At 42.9% G+C, this 19,071-nt stretch overlaps 1 protein-coding gene across 1 annotated transcript; it reads right to left on the bottom strand.

Annotated features, from left to right (window-relative positions):
• Positions 1-517: 517 nt before the first annotated feature.
• Positions 518-18,152, bottom strand: SLC18A2 (solute carrier family 18 member A2; the record flags this gene model as incomplete). The annotated part of the gene is made up of 15 exons (XM_079536451.1): positions 518-625; positions 1,417-1,550; positions 1,788-1,907; positions 2,001-2,064; positions 2,493-2,544; positions 2,790-2,868; positions 4,334-4,429; positions 6,520-6,580; positions 6,660-6,703; positions 6,809-6,898; positions 7,291-7,383; positions 9,203-9,286; positions 10,640-10,698; positions 16,113-16,464; positions 18,035-18,152. 15 exons carry the CDS (start codon positions 18,150-18,152, stop codon positions 518-520), a joined length of 1,554 nt encoding a protein of 517 aa, XP_079392577.1.
• Between the last annotated feature and the right edge of the window lie 919 nt (positions 18,153-19,071).

The raw sequence follows: 19,071 nt of genomic DNA, 5'->3' as shown, positions 1-19,071 counted from the left end.
ATATTTTCTTTCTCCCAGTGTTCCACAGGCAGGCAGGTGGAGCTCACTTTGGAAAGCAGGGAAGAAGTTGCACCTTCATCAAACACAACTCCTTGCCACGTCTAAACTCTTAGCTCCAGAATCTGCTGAGTAAGTTAGAGAAGTTATTGGCAAGAGCTGAGTTCACTCTTACGAGTCTAAACAGAACATGAAGTAACGTGATGGCTTTATGAAGCAGTGTCAATTCACATGTTTATACAGATTTATACTACACATTTAATCAAAAATATACTGTGTAATATTCAATGAAATTAAATACACAGAGGAAAACACTATACAAATTCTCTATAAAAGCTTTTTTTTTTTCCCTCTTTATAAGGCAGTTAGCAGTTGACTTTATATCCATGGGAGATGAATAATATACCTTTGGTTTTTGACCATTCCACTATTAACTCTACAGTACAACTAAAACATACTTCTGGATGAGATGTTTCACACTGCATTTTGTACACCAAAATGTATTATATGGCTTTTAACGTTACTCATCACTTTCATACTCTTCTTCATCACCTATGGGATAGGACTGGATGTTGTTCTGAGTATACATTTTTGTTTTAACAGGGCAGTTGTGATCCATGAGTATAGCCTGAAAGAAAAGAGGTGAATGTTAGTGTTCCTGCATAGCGCTCAGTCGTGGCTGTGATTCACTCTCTTCCACAGCAGCAGAAACTAAATTGATTTTTATTACAGTAATTCAGTTTATGTGTCCTTAGATGTATGAGGAGGGATCTTGACAGCACCAGCACAGTTCTTAGCGGAGCCAGTATTTCAGCTCCTGTGTTAAATACATCTAGCTGCTTCCCCATTGCAGTAACTTAGCACTCATATTGGATCACCACAAGCTGGGTGAATGAGCCCACCTGTCTCCCTTGAGCCTCCTGCTCATGTGCTTGCTTTTCATCCAGAAGCAGCTGCAGTTGGTGAGAACAAAAGGACAAGGAGTATGGAGCTCAAGAAGAGACGTGAAGCATGAATGCTTTAGAACAGATTTCAGCCTTGGAGGGGGCTGTAGGTACAAACCAACTGCAAAGTGAACTTTCTATCTCAATTTTTACAAATAATGCTGTTTTATCAGGTAGAAATAACAAGTAATAAATGCATTATTAGCTGGAATCTCTGGGATTCTGCAGTGCAAATATGTGCATCCTAATGTAATAGGAACAACAAATCTACTGCAGGGAGCACGTAACTAAGCGTTTCTTTGTGCATCTTAGAGCTATAACATGGCAGGGTTGTTTCAGAAATGATACATGAGGATGAGATAGACTGTGCTGGTCCTGTTCTGGGGAGTTACAGGCAAAGATATAGAAATAAGTTTTAATTCATTTCACTGGGAAAAAAAAAAGAAAAACCATTAAAAAAAAGTGTTATGCTTACCATTTTCTCTTCTTTGGCAGGTGGACTTCGAAGGAAAAAGCACAGAGGAGCAAAGAGAATATCCACAATCCCTATAATCGTCATGAGCCATGGAAATCCAATTGCCTTTGCGATGGCACCGCCAGCAGAGGGACCTTTTAAAATTAAACCCTTTTTCTGAATACCAAAAAACTTACAGCATTCACTTCAAATAGTAATTTTACATGCAAAAATCCTCTACTTTTCAAAGTGATTGAAAAAAAAATGTACAGTTGCATTCCCCACTTGAACCAATGAAATGAGAGGTGCTCCAAGGAGCCTTCACATCCAACATCTCAGCGTGTTTCTCTTTGTGGTGAAGAACGTTATAAGCAGGAAAATGCAAGACTTACCTATTGCAAAGCCCATGCAAAAGGCAACATCAGCTATGGCGTAGACACTGCCATAGACCGACACATGGCGCAGATCCACGAGGTAACCCATGATGGGCATCATGGAGGAGTCCACCATTCCTGGTTGCAAGGGAGAGGAACAGAGATCAGGAAAACTATCCTGATTTTTACATAAACCACAGACTGAACAAGGTAGTGTAATTTTTTTCTCACCAATGGCAAATCCAACTCCGAAATTGGGTGCTATAAGCCCATAGATGTTCTTAGCAAATGGTACCTGTAAATGATGTTTCAGACAGCTGATCAGGTCATGCTGCATGTGCTAATGAAATTTGTTTTGTTTTTCTAAGAGAAATTCTCAGAGCAGTTTGCACATACTTTGCACAGATGTGCAAGCTGGAATTTGGGGCTTGTGTGGGACTTCAGATATGAGCCATTACACCACTGACACTCGCCATTACAAACATTACAAACATTACAAAATGTTGAGTGGCATTCAAAAAAAAAAAAGATCTTTCCTCCTTTAAAAGTCATCCTTCAATGTAACTGAAAGTAAGATTTGAAAGCACTCAGATCTGCAACCTGTTAGCTGCACGTTATTCAGTGAAGTATCTGGAAGGCAGAAACTTCAGTGAAATATCACAGTAAAGCACAATTTCCAAGATGAACACAGGGAGATTTGGATTGTTCAAATGGTCTACTTACACACAAGATGCTTATTCCCACAATGAGCATTCCTAGTAAAGCACAGAGCCACCTGAAAAGGAAGAAACATCGCTCAGAGATCAGTGGTTATAAGGCACTCGAGATCATTTGGGCTGGTTGAGAGCCACATCTGATGTGCAAACCTACACAACTGAAGGTGGAATGTGTTCCAAAAATGGTTTTGCTACTGTAGTACAACTTCTAATAACTTCCAACATCAACAAACTGCCCTGCAAACACTGGAAACGGAGCATGGACACATTGGAAGATTATTAACATTTTTTAAGGTAAGCATACCTTCCCATTTTGTGCGCAAGTATCCCAAAAAGATTAGTCCCGATAAGATAAGAGATACTGGCTGGAAGAAATGCAACGCCTGAAAAATATGAATGAGATGCTTTATCAGCAATGATTCCAGCGAGGTGTTAGGAGAAATTAATAAATGCCAGACAGCGCAGTTCCGAAGCAAACACATCTGACAAAGTCTTTGTGTGCAGCCCAGAGAATCAAATATCCGGTTTGCTGCAGCAATCTCAGGACATCATCTATGAAATGCAGGAGCAGCGTGACACCTGCAAAAAAAGTGTTTGTAACTGTAGATAGTTCAAGGAAGCTCATTTTCCCTGATGGATATTTCTGGGTTTACGGCTGGGTGTAAGGATGGAGGTCAGGCCTTGCTCCCTGTGAGCACCTCAGTGCCCTGAAGTACAGGCTGCCATTGGGCCCCTGGTCAGGCATCAGCTCAAACTGAGCACCTAAAGATAAAGAAGCATTAAAAACAAGATTTTTTTTTTTATTTTTTTTTTAAGATTTAGTAGGTTTTTAATAGAAATAACTAACAGCCCTATGGAAACACCACTGGTTTAAAGGCTGGTTCCAGTGCTCGAGGCTTCCTCTCTTCCTCACTCTCCATGAGGCTGTGGGCAGAGCCCAGACACGGGGCAATGGGGAGGAAGCCTTGGAAGGTAGTTCTGATTTACAAAGCCATGACATTATGGTACGCAGTCAAACAATTTCTTCTGAGAGTGTGTACTCCTTGTCCCTCACCAAGGCAACACAGGCTTTCTCATTTCCTGCCTATCCATCTTCCTTCCTATCTCTCTGATATTCGTAAGAAAAATCAGGAGGTAATTTTTAGCACAGCAATATCCTGCGATTGAAATCCTTATGGGTTAACAATGGTGATGCTGAGGAAACCTTTTCACCTGTGCAACTGCATCTGCTTCGCTGCAGCCTGGTGCAGCCTTTTGTACAGGTGCAGCCTGGTCATGTAAGAGCAGAACTTGAAAACTGGGGAAAAATGCTGCAGGTTGGGATGTACACATGCAGTGGTAAGCTGTGGTACATTGAAGCATAGCTGCGATTTTCTGAGTTCGATTTATGCACAGTAACATTAATTGACTGAAATCAGGACCTTTGCACCTTCTTGAAATCATGCTTCAAACCACTGGATCTCAAAACTGCCTAAGATCATCATTTGCTTAAACCCGCGCAGTTTGAGATATAGTTTAAGAGGCTTAAAAACTTCAATTAATGCTGACAAATCAGACAAAGCATAAGGGACTCAATTACTTATCTCACTAAGGGGTGAAAATTATTCTTAAACTGGATATTTTTCCTCTAGGAATCTCAGTTCAAATAAGAGATTTGTGAGTCTCACTTCTGTTGCATCAGTAACACCGTACTCTAGCAATAAATCTCCAGCATTGCCCTGTGGGGCTGCTCTGCTGCTCACAGTAGCAGCAGCACCACTGCATATAAGAGCAGCAGCATGACTGAATCAGCATGGAGACTTCCATCAGATAAATAACAGTGCACAAAAATGACATGCTGTACTTTACCGAGTTGCCATTTTTTGGAACACATGGTCTCCATCATCCAGATGGGTAGTGCTGGTTCAAGCATTGCAATAGCCATGTTTGCAAAGCAGATCGATCCTTTAGGAAAAGGAGAGGAGAAAAAACAAAGGTGAAAAATTAGTTATTTTGATTCTGAATAAAAAGCTGTGCAGAGAACAAGAGCTCTTAAAAAAAAAAACCAAAACACTGTGCTTGGTGCAGTCCTGTTTGTCATGCACCAAATGTTGATTAATGTTAAAAAGAACAGAACGTAAAATCACTGCACACTACCTTGTTATATATTTCAGTTCTCCCAGAAATTCTACAATAAAGGTTAAGCTATATTCATACTGTGAAGGGAGAGCAGCAAAGTCTGCAGTGAGCCTGGTGACATTTAGAAAGTTCACGAGGTCTGAATGTTCTGCAAATGATGAACTAAAATTCCCATCTTCTGGTCTTCATCTCCAGTCTCCTGAGGCGGAATTGGAGCGCTGTTGTGTAAGAGATACGGTCCATGACCTGTACCTCCATCACAGGATGAGGAAGAGGAGATATGGAGGTCTTGGTCCTAAAAATACCATCGAGCAGCCAGAGAAATACCTGTCCCCTACAAAGGGGTGCTTTGTGTACAGACCCCACAGCCAGCAGCCACAACGCCTGGGCACGGCTAGGCTCAGCTTGCCTAGCCATGTGAATTTCAAGTGCTTTCAGATCTTTTTGAATCTCAGGACATTTGGTCACTCAGGTGCAAAGGACAGAAGTGCTGACTGAATCCAGCCTGCGGCTCCTCTGCCCAAGTAACATTTTCTTTCAGCTCTGCAGCTGTAGTGCTTTGGATTTCCTTTCATTCTTCCTCAGAAGAACCTAACTCATGTACATGGGACATGTCCCCACTGCTCATCCTTCACAAAATGACTTTCAGAGGAGTTTAAAAGTCACTGCTAGAACTGACAGCCTCAGATGCGCGTTCCCATTTTTCTTTCTAACATTTATAATCCCAAAGACTCCTACAAATGTCGCTTTTTGAAGCAAAAAAAAAAAGAAGTTTAAGTTGTCTTGAGGTCAGAGAAGTACTATTCCTCTCGGAACAGGCTCCTCATTGCGCAGTTCAAAACGAAATGAGCACGGATGTCATTCTTTGCTCGAACCTGTCAGACCACATTAGGCAGTGTATCTGTGATTGCTGCAATGAACATGCAGGCCTGTCGCTCACTCCCTTCCTGGGGCAGGCAGTAGCTGCTTGGCTCACCTTTACCCTGCAGACAAAGGGTTGCATACGATGGGAACCTTTCCACTCTGTTGCAAGGCTCCATGTCTGCAAGGAACCCCAGCCAAGCACCCAGAGGCTGCCCTGACTCGGCCAAACCCAGCCAAGCTCAAGCTCAGTGCTGGAAAAACATTTCAAGCCAAACAAATTGCATCCAGAGGAGCCTGCGCCATTCCGACAGAGGCAGATAAGTACGAAAGGTCCTGTCCCACTCTCAGCAAACTTCACAAAGTAATTGGAAGTACACATGCACGTAATACAGCTATTTCTCATTAGGACAGGAAACATCACCAGAGCTTGTCAAGGGAGTTATGTGTGTGGTGACAAAGGTACTTTGGTCTTTAGGACATGCTTCAAGAGAAAGGTGGGAGCCTGAGCTGGCAGTCTGCAAAGTGAGGGTAAATCCAATAGCTACCATGCACCCTGACTGAAGCTTCCCCAGACAGGCTTGCTTGGGCTCAACATGGCTCAGCTAAAGTGAATGGAGTGCTTCAGATACATGAATCAGTCAGGAAGCACTTGTGCTTCAGAAATGCAAACCATTATGGGTCAAATGTGTGACACACACCCAGGAGATTAGATCTGAATTTATACCACAAAGTTAGTGTCCCTGAATTGAGAGCATGAAAAACACTTTAACTGTTGGCCCTTTTGCAGCAGCCCTAAGATAAAGCCATCTTTCACTTGTGGTTGACAAATAGTCCATTAGAGATGCAGTAAATTGTTTCATTTCTCAATGTAATATTCTTTTTAAAAAATAATAGTTTAAAAACAAAAAATGTTGTTCCTTGAGCTTCACATAAAAAGAAACAGGAAATGACATTGCTGCTAAACCAAGCTAGCTTGAGGCTTTCCAGCATTCTGGGAATAATGCCTGCAGTTGGTTTAAATACATGTATGTATAAATAAGGAGACCTGGTACCTGCTGCAATGATGATATACGGGTCCTTCATAAGTGTCAGTAATGGTGTCCCCTTCTGACTCTGTGAAACAAATGAAAATTTGGCATTAGGAAAGACAAAATGTCAGCTGTGGCTAACAGCATTTTGCTACAATACTTACTTCTGCCTGCGCTCTGGACGGCTGCAGAACAAATAATTGAACAGCTGTGGAAAGAAACCAATACTGTAACACTGCTCGAAGAGGAGGGTTAGCAGCTAATGCAGTGTGCTACAGACATACGGGGTCATATGGACTCTGTGGGTACTGACCTCCATCAAACAGAGCCAGAGCTGCCAGCACGAGGAACGGAGAGCTCTTCCCCACAAACTCATACATGATGCTCCCAAAGGGTGGGCCCACTGCGGGGGGAAGGAAGGAGTCTGGGGTGAGGCCACGTTTCTGATCCTGAACAAGTGTCATCTGCAAGCAATTTGGGCTGCTGGCACGCCGGGGCCAAAAGGCTCCACTTGAAAAACCCACAGATCTCATTGATTATGTGATTATGGAAACCGTATTCTTCACACCCCAAAATATTCTTCCATTTAAACAAAACTTCAGCATCACGGAGATTACTGTCTGACTTTTATCTGCCTAAGATATGCTTCTGCGTAAGAAACAGTTCTTGCCATGAATTGTGAATCTAATCTGGAGATGGCATGATAACATGGCACTTGATGAGACCTTCCCACGTTTCAGTAGACCACAGGTAAGAACTTTATGGCTTCCCTTGGTGGCAGAGCCTGACACTGACCTAATACTCCCATAGCAAGGCCTCCCAGTGCAATTCCCATCGCGTTGCCTCTCTCTTCATCGTCTGTGTATACACTGGCAAGCATACCCATCCCTAAATCATAAACAAAACAAAGTGTAAATTAGGCGGCTGTGTCTTACAATTTATTGTCATCATTTTCCAGCCCTACTGAACATTAGTCAAAGGAAACATTAGGTAACTCTGTACACAAATATACATACATGTATATATCCATGTACACACATACTTATGTGAGTGTCTATGTCCCCTCCTCATGGAGTTTGCCTTGAAGCAGAAGAGAGTTTGGCATACACAGATGCTCCCCATATCATTTTCTATTACACCGTATCAATCAAATAAATTAATGATGCCCTGATTTGCTGGATTCTTCATCCTTCCCTTTGCTCCAGAGCGTTTAGATGATGCTTTTCAACCAGACACAACCAAGCTGCTACAAGTGTTCAGTTTTTTATCAGCACGCAAATCTGGTACCTGGCATGAGGTCTGGTGCCCACTGACAGCTGTACCCAGGTCATTGCAAGCTGTGCTCTCAGCATAAAGGATCATGAGTATTTCAAGAGCATCCAAAATTAAAGGGTGCTTTTGACCTTTATCTTCACTGTCCTCTCTTCTGCTCATCTAATGATGAGCCTTCATTTCACAGAAGGAAACGTGAAGCCTAATTCATTTGTTTTTGTGAAGCTCAGAGTGTGAATGTCACACAGAGGTGAATGCTAAAGGAGGGTTCTTATAGAAATTATTACTTTTTTTTAATTACTTCTTTTATTACTTTTCAAATCAAGGCTCTAATAGGACTAAGCAAATAAGGTCCACAGCTACACAATGAGCCAGAAATAGGAAACAGAGCATTGCATGAGTGATCACTGAGTAAATACCAGCCATCGTGTGCACCATGAGCAGAGGTCCTGAATGAATGTGCTTACTGGAACCTGTGGCTGACTTCAGATTGCTCACTTGAGATGCTGGGAAGCAAGTTAGAGAGTGCTATCAGAATTGACAACAAATTTGTGCAGATTCAGAGAACTATTCTGGAAAAGAGTAGGATGCAATACAAAGCTGATGAAGGTTTATGCTTTGATAGGAATAAATCTGCAGAGATACAGGGTGGATATTGCACACAGTGCTGCAGCCCAGAGAATGAACAAAGGATTAGAAAAAACCATCAGTGAGGAACCTCTGCGTCCCTTTGGATTTAAAACCAGAGAGGAGAAACCAACTCACAACATGGTGTGGCCTTGAAAGTTAAACAAGCTTTCAAAGGGAGTTTTCAGGGGAATTCTTCCTGAGGAAGCTCTATTCACCTCCCTTCTCAAGCTAAATTTGTATTCATGAACAAAACAAAAAAATTTTCCTCTAGATTTCATTCCAGAAATGATTGAATAGTTTGGAATGAAAACCCATCCTCCATTTCACCTCTTCATTTTAAAAAAGTAAATAGATCTGACATTGGACATCTAGCACAGGCAACCTGTAGGCTGAATTAGAAGACACTGGGAACAAGGCTTTGTAACAGGAATTTCAGATGCAGGCAGAGGTACAATCCCCACGGTGATCTGTAGCAACATAAGTTCCTGGTGACCTTTGAAAGGGCTGAAAATGAATTTAAAATATTGAAGGCACACATGCAGAAACCCCAGAGAGCATACCTCACCTAGCACTCTGCCTTACTGCAGCCCGAACACCAACGAGTCTGAGAAGACATTGAGTTTTGAGCTACTGCATAGGAAAGGGGCAGAATGTATTTTTAAGTGAAATAGATATAATTTGAGTAAGTTTGTATGATTATTGAAACCACAGGAAAAAAATAAAACGCACCACAATTAAGAAATGACTTTTACTGAAACCTCTGGGATCTGTGAGCTCTATTTTATTCCCCTGTACACTCTCTTACCTGCCACTGAAGAACAAGAGGAACCCACCCCTTGAAGGGACCTTGCGATGAACAGCAATGTGTAGCTTCCTGAGAAGGCAAACACTACAGAAAAGACAGAGGCAAATTTTGAAAATTAGGTTAACTCTAACTAGGTTTAAAAGTTAGATTTCTTTAAACCATAATAGAAAACTTTGTGCCATTTAGTCAGGCGTTTACTGTGCCTTGTGTCACTTTCAATGCTAATTACATTATTATCTCTTATTGCATTTGGAGGTGTCAGTGTTGAATTGTTCTCAGGTGTCTGAGCCTTCTGGTAACACAGAATACGAGCACCCAAGTCGTTTTAACTAATTACTCGGGATCTGATTGCACCCTGCTCTGATTCAGCTGCACACAGATGTAATAAGACCTTTCTTTCCAGCCTTTATTTAAGCCTGCCCAACCTAAACCTCTGTACACTTAGGGAAAGCAAGAGCTAAGAGAAGCCCCCCAGGCTTAAAGCAGTGTTTTTTCCAATGAGCAGACAAATCGTGAGATTTTTGCAGTGGTGTTCCACACTTGGTGCTGTGCAATGCATCTGGCCAGAAATTGGAATTACTACTCTTATCCCCAACCAGAATCTGCCTGATGATCCAAAAATCCAGAGCTGTCAGAATCTACCATCAGGTAATCTTTTTCCATCACTTTGCTCTCCTTGCTGTCAGAAATACTGTCCTAATATTTAATGAATTTTTTCCTTGATATTGTTTTGTTTGTTTGTTTGTTTGTTTTACATGTTGTGGATGCGGGAAACTTAATTCCCATCCCTTTCTTTGCGATGCACTCTGATACATCTTCAATCTGTCTTCTGAAACAAGCTCAGTTTTTAATAATTCTTCACAGGCTTCCAATGATCCTTTGTACTCTTCCCTCTGGATCACATCTTGAAATACCACACCAAAAGTGAACGTAAACCAGCAGCTGAGGCCTTATCAGTGCCATTTGGAGTGGTCACGTTATCTCAGCTGACTTATAAGCTATGCTCCTGTTTGCACATCCTATGGTGATGTCAAGCAATGCTATGATACTGTTGACTTTTATATTCTATTCTTGGGCCTCACATTCTCTTTCTGATAAGGCCCCGTGATTCATAGTTGTCAGGGATCCTGAAAAATAGCCCTCATGACTGAAAACTAAAACTCTATCAGTTTAAGAGTGTGTGAGCACTGCTGAGACCATGGGAAGCTGAGAGGAAGGTTGAGCCAAGAAAGGGACCAGCTGAAGGGGCATGGAAGGCAGTGAATTCCTTTGAGAGGTCCATAAAAGCATGCTTGTCAAATCTCTATAGCAGCCACTTTTACACTTTTTCTTACACCCAGTTCCTCTACATCAACAAGAATTCCTAGGGATAGCTATTGTAGATAACTTGTTTAAAGGTTACACCTGAACTACACCAAATAGGAAGTGGATACTTACTGATTGTTGACACAAACATGATGCAGAAGCCAGCAAACAAGGGAATCTGGTAGCCTATTCTAGAGGGAAAAAAAAAAAGTTCACATCTTTGGAATTGTCTCACTAATAGTTGCAGTTAGATTTTCCCAGATGAGGACGTTAGCAATTTAGGCAATCGTACACACGTGAAGGATGCAAAAACCCAACTTGTGGTTTCTTTGCAGCTTTTGAACTATTTACAGTGGACCATATGATCAAATTGCTCCATGTTACAAATGCTTTCTCATTTGCTAAAGCAGAATTTTTATCTGAAATCCCTGAAAGAAGTCCTTCTCTCATTGGAATGTAGCTTTCCAGTAATGTGATGATACTGGACTTTACATGGGCAGTACTGGTTATGTTATGGAAATTATGGAAGAGCCGACAGCAGCCCTCTTCATTTCTAGTGATAATAATAGCTCTGCAATAGGAGCATAATCGTTCTGAGCTTCTGTTAGTTTGTTGATATAACTGTTATACAAGTAAGGGCTGTATGGGCTGACACAGAACAGGACAAAGAGAGTTTCCCCACAATTGCTTTGATTTTTGAATCTTTATCTTAAAGAAAGCACTGATATAAATATAGAATAAAAAATCCTGCAGGTACAGTTACTGCTGTTGGTGAATGATAGCATCTTTCTCTGGGTATGATGAATGCAAAAATTGAAAGTCCCTATTCCTTCTTCCATCACAAAGAGGTGTTTTGTGTGTCAAAGCCAACTCAGAGGTTTGTAGGTTGGACACTGTGGACAAAAAGTCTGAGTACTGTAAAGAAATCAAACAATTTGACTTGCCACAAGGAGTGTGAGACAGCAATTCAGAACTCCTACAATTACATGAAATTGAAATCAGTTATTTGCTTGAAGACAAACGCCATCTGAAGTGATTGCCATATCCATTTTCTGCCAGCAGATTAAAAGACATTAGCTATGAGATCTTCCATAAGCATTAATGAGCTAAATAAATGGAAGGGCTATCATAGTCTTGTAACCCTAACTGAAGGACCAGTCTCCATCCAGTTGAAACAAATTCCACCTCTTTCAATTGGCTTCCTACATTTGGAAAGAGTCTTAGCTATTGATAGTTGGAAGAAAACAAGCATTTTGGATGTCACTTTGAATGCTTAGTAAAAGCCTGTTGGAACTTTGATCTTAGTTTTTGCAGCTGTGGATTTTATTCCTCCTTTATCTTGGATGTAGTCACTAGGTGTGAAGCAATACACAGCAGAGGATCATGGAGACAGAACTAGAGCAGAACTTGCTCTTGCAACCCAGCAGACCGTGATGCTTAATTGCACGTGTTTAGGTCTAACATATAACTTTCCTTTCGGGCAGAGAATCATCTCAGAACCAGACTGTGTGGGCATAGCTAGTTCTTTTAGCCAAAATCTGTATTACCTGTGGCCCACCATACAAGCTGTGAAGGTATAAATGTCAGCAGAATGTGCTGAATCAAGCAAAAAAATCATAATCCTCTGAAAAGGTCAAAACTGTCTAGAACTCCCCCTCTCCCCCCCAATTTGGAGGTGATGTGCTGCGCTGCTCAAGGTTGCTGAGCCTCCAGAAGTCATTCTTATTCTTGCTCAGGTTCTTACCCACTTGCAGCTGACAGAGAGAGATGCAGATTGCCTTTCCTGCATAATCTTAGCAAGTCCTGCCTCCTCCTAACATAGCATAGTGTTAATTAGTGTGTGACCACAAATCTCAGCTGCAGTCCCTGGTCTGTCCAACAGAGAGAGCAGACTGGCATTACCCCATCAGCCAGGTGTTTTAAGGATTGTGTCCCCTGGCCCGTTCTGCTTTTGCCATGGCACGGCTCCGCTCCGACAAGATTTGCCTCGTCTCCTTTTTCCTTGCTGTCATGCCTTAATAAGTCCATTTTCATAGGTGCTCCTAACAAAACACTGCATGAGAATCTGCATTAGCCCCAGGTTGAGCACATTTCAGGGAAACCACTTGCAGCTGCTCTCCCCACAGGCATCTACGACTCCTGAAAAAACAGAGCCACAGGGAGAGGGAGAGCTGCTGGTGACAAAGAGTACCTAAACTACTCGCCTTGGTGCCACCTTGGCCCTAGATAGCAGAACTGTTTGGAAGTGGATTATGTTCATTAACAAGGTTACACCACAATGAGAAAACCACTTGACAGGTTTTGTACTGCAGGCAAATAAAGGTTACACTGACCAGGTTAGCAGCTGTGAAGCATTAGAGCCTAATTGCCTATCCATTAAGGACTGCAAGTCTACCGACTTTAATATTGTGACTGCTTAGTGATATGGGTACCAACGGCCAGCATTCTGGCCATTGACTTCACCCCTGTGCAGGCTGGGGAGGATCTGTAGTAAGAACAGTATTTTCCTCAAGATCTCCATCCCAATGCTCTTAAGTTGGGCAGGCAGCGGGGCTCTGGCCGGCTGGGATGGGTGCTCAGGCATTTCAATTACCTACTGAAAACCCCAAGGAAAGCTTACATAGGAACTGAGCTGTAAATAAGGAGTTGTAAATGTTTTTTGTTTCCCTGCCTCACTCTTTTTATGCATCATAAATATCTTGTGGTTCAAGCCATGCTCTCATACATGCAAAGCTCACATCTATAGTCAGGCTGGCTGTAAAAACTATCATGCAAACACCTGTTCATTTGTTGATGAAATTTGAAGCCATGTATGGATAGGCATGAAGTTCAAACTATGTATTTTTTCAGGCTGGAAGATGAGGAGAGAGAGCTGCATGGCAGCTGATGCTCTCATTGACACTAGTGAGTGGTAGTGCCAGCACAACTGGGCTTTCAGACTAATTCACAGTGAGGAGCAATGCTTTGGAAAAAATAATGGAGTAAATCAGACATAGGAAGCTGGTGCCCAATTTCTTCTTTGGAAGGATTAGGAAAAGCCTTCAAACTCCCCTTGACTGCATGTCCTGCGCACAGAGTGCTCTGTAGCAAGTGCTGTGCTGTTTGTATGGTTTCTCATCTGTTACACTACAAGCAAAAGCCAAACGTGCACCTGAGCAAAAAAAAAATCTCAGTGCTGCTATGGGAGGTGTGTTGTTCATATGCTGTGGCAAAGCCATTGCTCTGGTGTTCTGTTTGCTAGGACTTCCACCAGTGCTGTAAGCAAAGGGAAGCTGGTGGTGCATCTTGAATTGCAAACCAGTTCATGAAGACAGGTGTGTGATGTGTCTCATGTTCCTTCAAAAGAGATCGGCTTTAAATAAGAAACATTTTTAGCTTGCTTCTAAACTTAAATTAATTTCCAAAGTTACTGTTTAAAATCTTGAGTTCTAGTTGTTTTACAAAACGACGGAACACCCTGTTGCATCCTTATACAAACTCAAGCACTCAAAGCCAGTACATATTTAAAGCCAATAACTCTATGCTTGTTTAAAACTCTCAACCATGCCTAAAGAATTATATTTAAATGAAAAATAAAAGCTATGAATATGGTTTAGTTCTTAATTGAAACTTACACCTTAACAGGGTGTGCACACTAGTTTTTAAACAAAGAAACCCATCCTCCTTAAGCTGTTGTGCTTAAATTTTGCCATAACAGTGATCATTTAACAGCTTATCAGTGGTAGAGTCTTTATATTGATAACTCATATCTTCTGTTGCATTGATAATAGTTTTCAGACTTCCTTTCAAATGAACACATACACTGTTCTTAGGAAATGTCTCGTTTTGTTGTTTTTTTTTTTTGCCAATAGCTCCAACACTTAATTGATAAATACATACACTGATATTTTTCACTAAACGTTTCTCAGAATAAAGGCAGACGCTGCTACCAAGACCCGAACTACACACGAAAGAAAACCAATAATCCTTAAATCTAATTTAGGGGCAGTTTGCCATGAGGACACTGCCACATGTGGCTGAGTGCTCTCCTTACTTCTCCTTTTCCCATTCTCTGGGCACTGAGCCTGCAGATCCTGCCACTGGGAGGGAATTTTCATCCCCATGCACAAACCTACGGGATGGTTACATCCTGGCTGCAGGGCTGCCAGCATCAGTGCTCCCACCAGGGCAGCACTGACATTGGTGCCACCAGTGTCAACATGTGAACATGTTGGAAGAAGGAGGACACCCAAGAACATTTACCTCACTGCCAGCTCTAAGATCTATGGAGGGAATATAGAAGGAGGTTTGGAGAAAACAAATAGAAATGAAGGTATCTATCTAATATAAAGCTTTTGTGTTTATATCTGTCCCACAGATTTAATACAGCTGTGGAATTCCGAACATTCTGAGTCAAACCTCTGTTCATCACTCAGTTGGCACTGAGCATCCATTTAATACCAGACCAGGCTGCCCAGGGCCCCATCCAACCTGGCCTTGAACACCTCCAGGTATGGACGGGGCATCCACAGCCTCTCTGGGCAGCTGTTCCAGCACCTCACCATTCTCAGAGGAAAGAAATTCCCCCTGACATCCAACCTAAATCTTCCCTCTCTCAACTTAAAACCATTTCCCCTTGTCCTGCAGTTATCTATCCTTTCAAAGAGTGGATTCCCCTCCTGTCTGTAGGTTCCCTTTAGGTACTGAAAGGCTGCAATGAGGTCACCCCGCAGCCTTCTTTTCTCCAGGCTGAACAAGCCCAACATACTGTCTAAACAGTATGGACAGTAACATACTGTCCAAACATTTTGTTCAAACTACCATCTATATGCAGGGATTCAGAGATGACGGTCTGAAGGTTGGACTGGATCCTGCACTGGTGTCATCCTGATCCACTGAGCTCAGAGAGGAGCATGGCCTTGGCGGGGTTTGGCAGACATGGAGGTCAATGAGAGCTTCATAGAATCATTAATGTCGGAAAAGACCACTAAGATCATTGAGTCATTGAGTTGAGTCCAACCACCAACCCATAACCTCCATGCTCACTAATATCCCTCAGAGCCACATTTACCCTGTACTGAAAACCTGCAGGGATGATGGCTCCACTGCTTTGCACATGGCTTTTAGCTCAGGTGAATTGGAACCACAGCACCCACAGTGCACAGTGGGTCTGTGGGAGGCAGGGGTGGACCTGAACCCTGCCTGTGGTTCCAATATCCCAACTGCTATGTATAGGAGTAATAGAAGTGTCATCTGTACATAGGGCTGAATTCTTCCAACTAGGAGCTGTAGGATCTTGTGGCCCTGTGTAACTGCACTGAAGAAATTTCAACACCTCTTCTGCAAAAGTTTCTATAAAAACCTGAGGACTCAGGAGCTGGAGAAAAAGAAAAGTGCATAACACTGTCGAAGGGCCCATGTGCTTCCCAATTTATTTTTGAAATGATGCAGGCTGTTAGGAGGTGCAATTATCGAATGCATTTCACTAAAATATCCCTCTAGATAAGGTGAGAAGGGCAGTAAGTCAGGGCCACAACCGACTTAAAACTACTTTGAAACCCTCACCCAGACCTTAAACAGTGATGGATGAGCCCCAGCTGAATCACGTGAGCACTGTTTGCCTCACCTGTTTGTCAGCGGCCCTATGAAGGGGTTGGTGATCAGCTGCACTGTGGCTTTGGAAGCAAACAATAACCCGACTTGAACGTTCTCATTCAGCAGGTCCTTATCTTCCTTCGGGCAGTCCGGAGGCGCAGCGGTCGCATTTACCATCATCGGTGCTGTCTGAGTGTGCTGCAGCTCTCCGGGTGCTGCCTTATCAGACTCATTTCCAGTAAGCACCATCGAGTGGTCATAGTAGGAGAAGATGCTCTGAAAACTGTCCGCTGTCGTTGCAATGACGTTAGGCTTAGGAGTCTGGATTTCTGTTGCATTTTTCTCATGTTTGATGCTGTAAAGGTAACTGGGAATTATTGGCACTGGAAAAACAAATAGAATATATTGGCATCTTACTATCAGGTTATGCGTAAAATGGAATCACCAAATTTTCTTCTTGATTAGGAAACACAAAGCTTTCCTACAGGAAACAGCAGTAAGGATTTCGAAAGGGTGAAATTGAACTAAAACAGAGCATTGCTCATAGGAGAAATTACCCTCCTAATTGCAATGTAAAGCATAAAGCTCTTTCACATTAGTGTTTATTTTTTGCCAGGTTTTGTAATTATTAAGTATTCTAGACAGACATCTTTCAGAAAGAAAAATATGAGAAGTACCAAAACCCGTCTCTGAACAGACTCCTTGTTGCATGAGTGTTTGAATCCCTTTATTACTGTGAAAGCACAAAAGATGAGAAAAGCATTGCAACTATTGTTAAATCAAAATACTAAAAAATAATTAAATGCCTGAGTAAAATAAGCCTCAAAAATTGTAAGTAATGGTCACAAGAAGGGAAACCATCATCATAACACTTCTGTGTTAAGCAGTCAGTACCAAAGTATTGATGCTTACACGTTTCACCATTTCTCTAAACATAACATTGAAAAGATCACCCAGAAGGGACCTGCTTGATGTGCTTTAGGATCGTAGCTGTGTTCTAATTGCATTCACTGAAATAACTGTAGGGGCTTCTTGCACATATATTAACGAATACATAATGAAATGCCTAAAAACTTCATAACAAAGAATGTTTATGCAGAAAGAACATCCAGAACGGACTTGCTAAAAGCAGATGTGAAGTTTTGGTTAAAGTCTGCATGGTGGCATCAGCCTTACACCGAGGAGCAGGGTGCAGGAGTGGCACTGCAGCTGGGGGTGGGCTGGGCACTGCCTGCAGCCCGCTGTGCTGCAAGCCACAACCCGGGAGCTTCTCCCAACCCTTTTGAAAGTCTACATAAATACAGACCTGTGAATATGAGAGCTTATACAGCTACCAATGGAAAGTGTTCAAGCACTTTATCTGAACAGGTTCCTGAATCTGGGCGCTGTGTTACTCAAAGCCAGTAACAGTTGCATCTTCAGCTTTCATCAGAACTCGGATTGTTTTGTTCAGACATCTCCTAGAAGTGCTTTTTGTAAAACCCACTCCGATAGCTTTCGTGTTAACCTATCATTTCATGAGCAGTGCTGGGGAAAGGAGAGCTATCACAAGGAAGCAGGCAGCCCCGTGTTATCTCGCCTGTTGTTTCAGTTGCATGACCACAGGAGGAAAAAAAAAGATGCTGAGCTAAAAATACGGCCATCATTCTATGAAGTAGTAGTGGATTTTGGTAAGGAAAAAAAAAAAATATATATATATATATATATATAAAGATCTTTGTATGCAACTCCTTACCCTGCAACTAACAGAGAAATAAAGTGTATGGCAGTGTTTGCAGCACCTGGAACACCGGACGTGTATTTTAAAAAATCACTGTGTGGATCGAGAGCGTTAAATCATCACTCGGGGAGCACATCTGTCACCGGAGATTATTTCTGGCACCAGAGAGAGGAGAAAAGGAAAAAAAAACAAAAAGCAAACAAACAAACCCCGCACCACCACCGTCCACCTACCGACCACGGTGAGCAGCATGTTGTCCAGCAGCAGGGCGATGAAGACGATGAGGAGGATGAGCTTTCTGGACTGCCGGCCCTCCCGCAGCCAGCGCAGGCTGAGCTCGCCCCACGCCATGCTGCGGGGCACGGCGGGTGCGGGGGGCTGCGGGCAGAGCCTCTGCCCGCCCCGAGACGTCCCGAACGCTGCCGGGAGCGGAGAGCGGCAGGAGGAGGAGGAGGAGGAGGATGCTGTCGGGGCAGAGGAGGAGGAGGGGGAAGGAGAAGGAGGAGGAGGACGAACTGCCGGCCCCTCCCCGGCCTCAGCGCAAGCTCTGAGTGCCCTGTAAGGTGAGCCCCAACAGGTACGTGGGGAGCAAAGGCAGCGTTCCAGGCTGAACCTGAAAGGGTGTCCAGGTCGGGATGGTGCTGCTGGCACCCACGTAGGGGATTTGAAGCTTTTGGTGTTTCAGTCATTCTCCCAGCTGGAGCGCATGGGTGTAACGCCCAACCTGCGGTGCTATTTGTAGTTATTGCTCATTTCTTTATAATCTCTATTAGAAAACAAACTGGCTGTACAACAGATCAGCAATTGAGCTGATAAAGAAGCACCTCCCCTATGAGGACAGGCTGAGAGATATGGAGCTCTTCAGCCTGGAGAAGAGAAGGCTCTGGGGGGATTTTATAGTGTCCTTCCAGTACCTGAAGGGCAAGTAGCAACAGGATGAGGGAAAATGACTTTAAACTGGAAGAGGATACATTTAGACTGGATATTAAGAAAAAGTTCTTTACTGTGAGTGTGGTGAGATGCTGGAACAGTTTGCCTAGAGAGGTTTCCCCTCACTGGGAGCACTCAAGGCCAGGCTGGATGGGGCTGTGAGCAGCCTGGTCTAGAGGGAGGTGTCCCTGCCTATAGCAGGGGGTTGGAACTGGATGATCTTAAAGGTCTCTTCCAACCCAAACCATTCCATGAAGAGACCTGTTTGGACATAGAATCACGTCCTTATTTCAGGTTGCCATTCATGCCACAGTACGTTGTGTTCTTTTAACCAACCCAC

Source organism: Tetrao urogallus, assembly GCF_951394365.1.
Source record: "Tetrao urogallus genome assembly, chromosome: 5".
Lineage (NCBI taxonomy): Eukaryota > Metazoa > Chordata > Aves > Galliformes > Phasianidae > Tetrao > Tetrao urogallus.
Note: the sequence above shows the minus strand (reverse complement) of the source record. Positions and strands in the feature narration are given on the sequence as shown.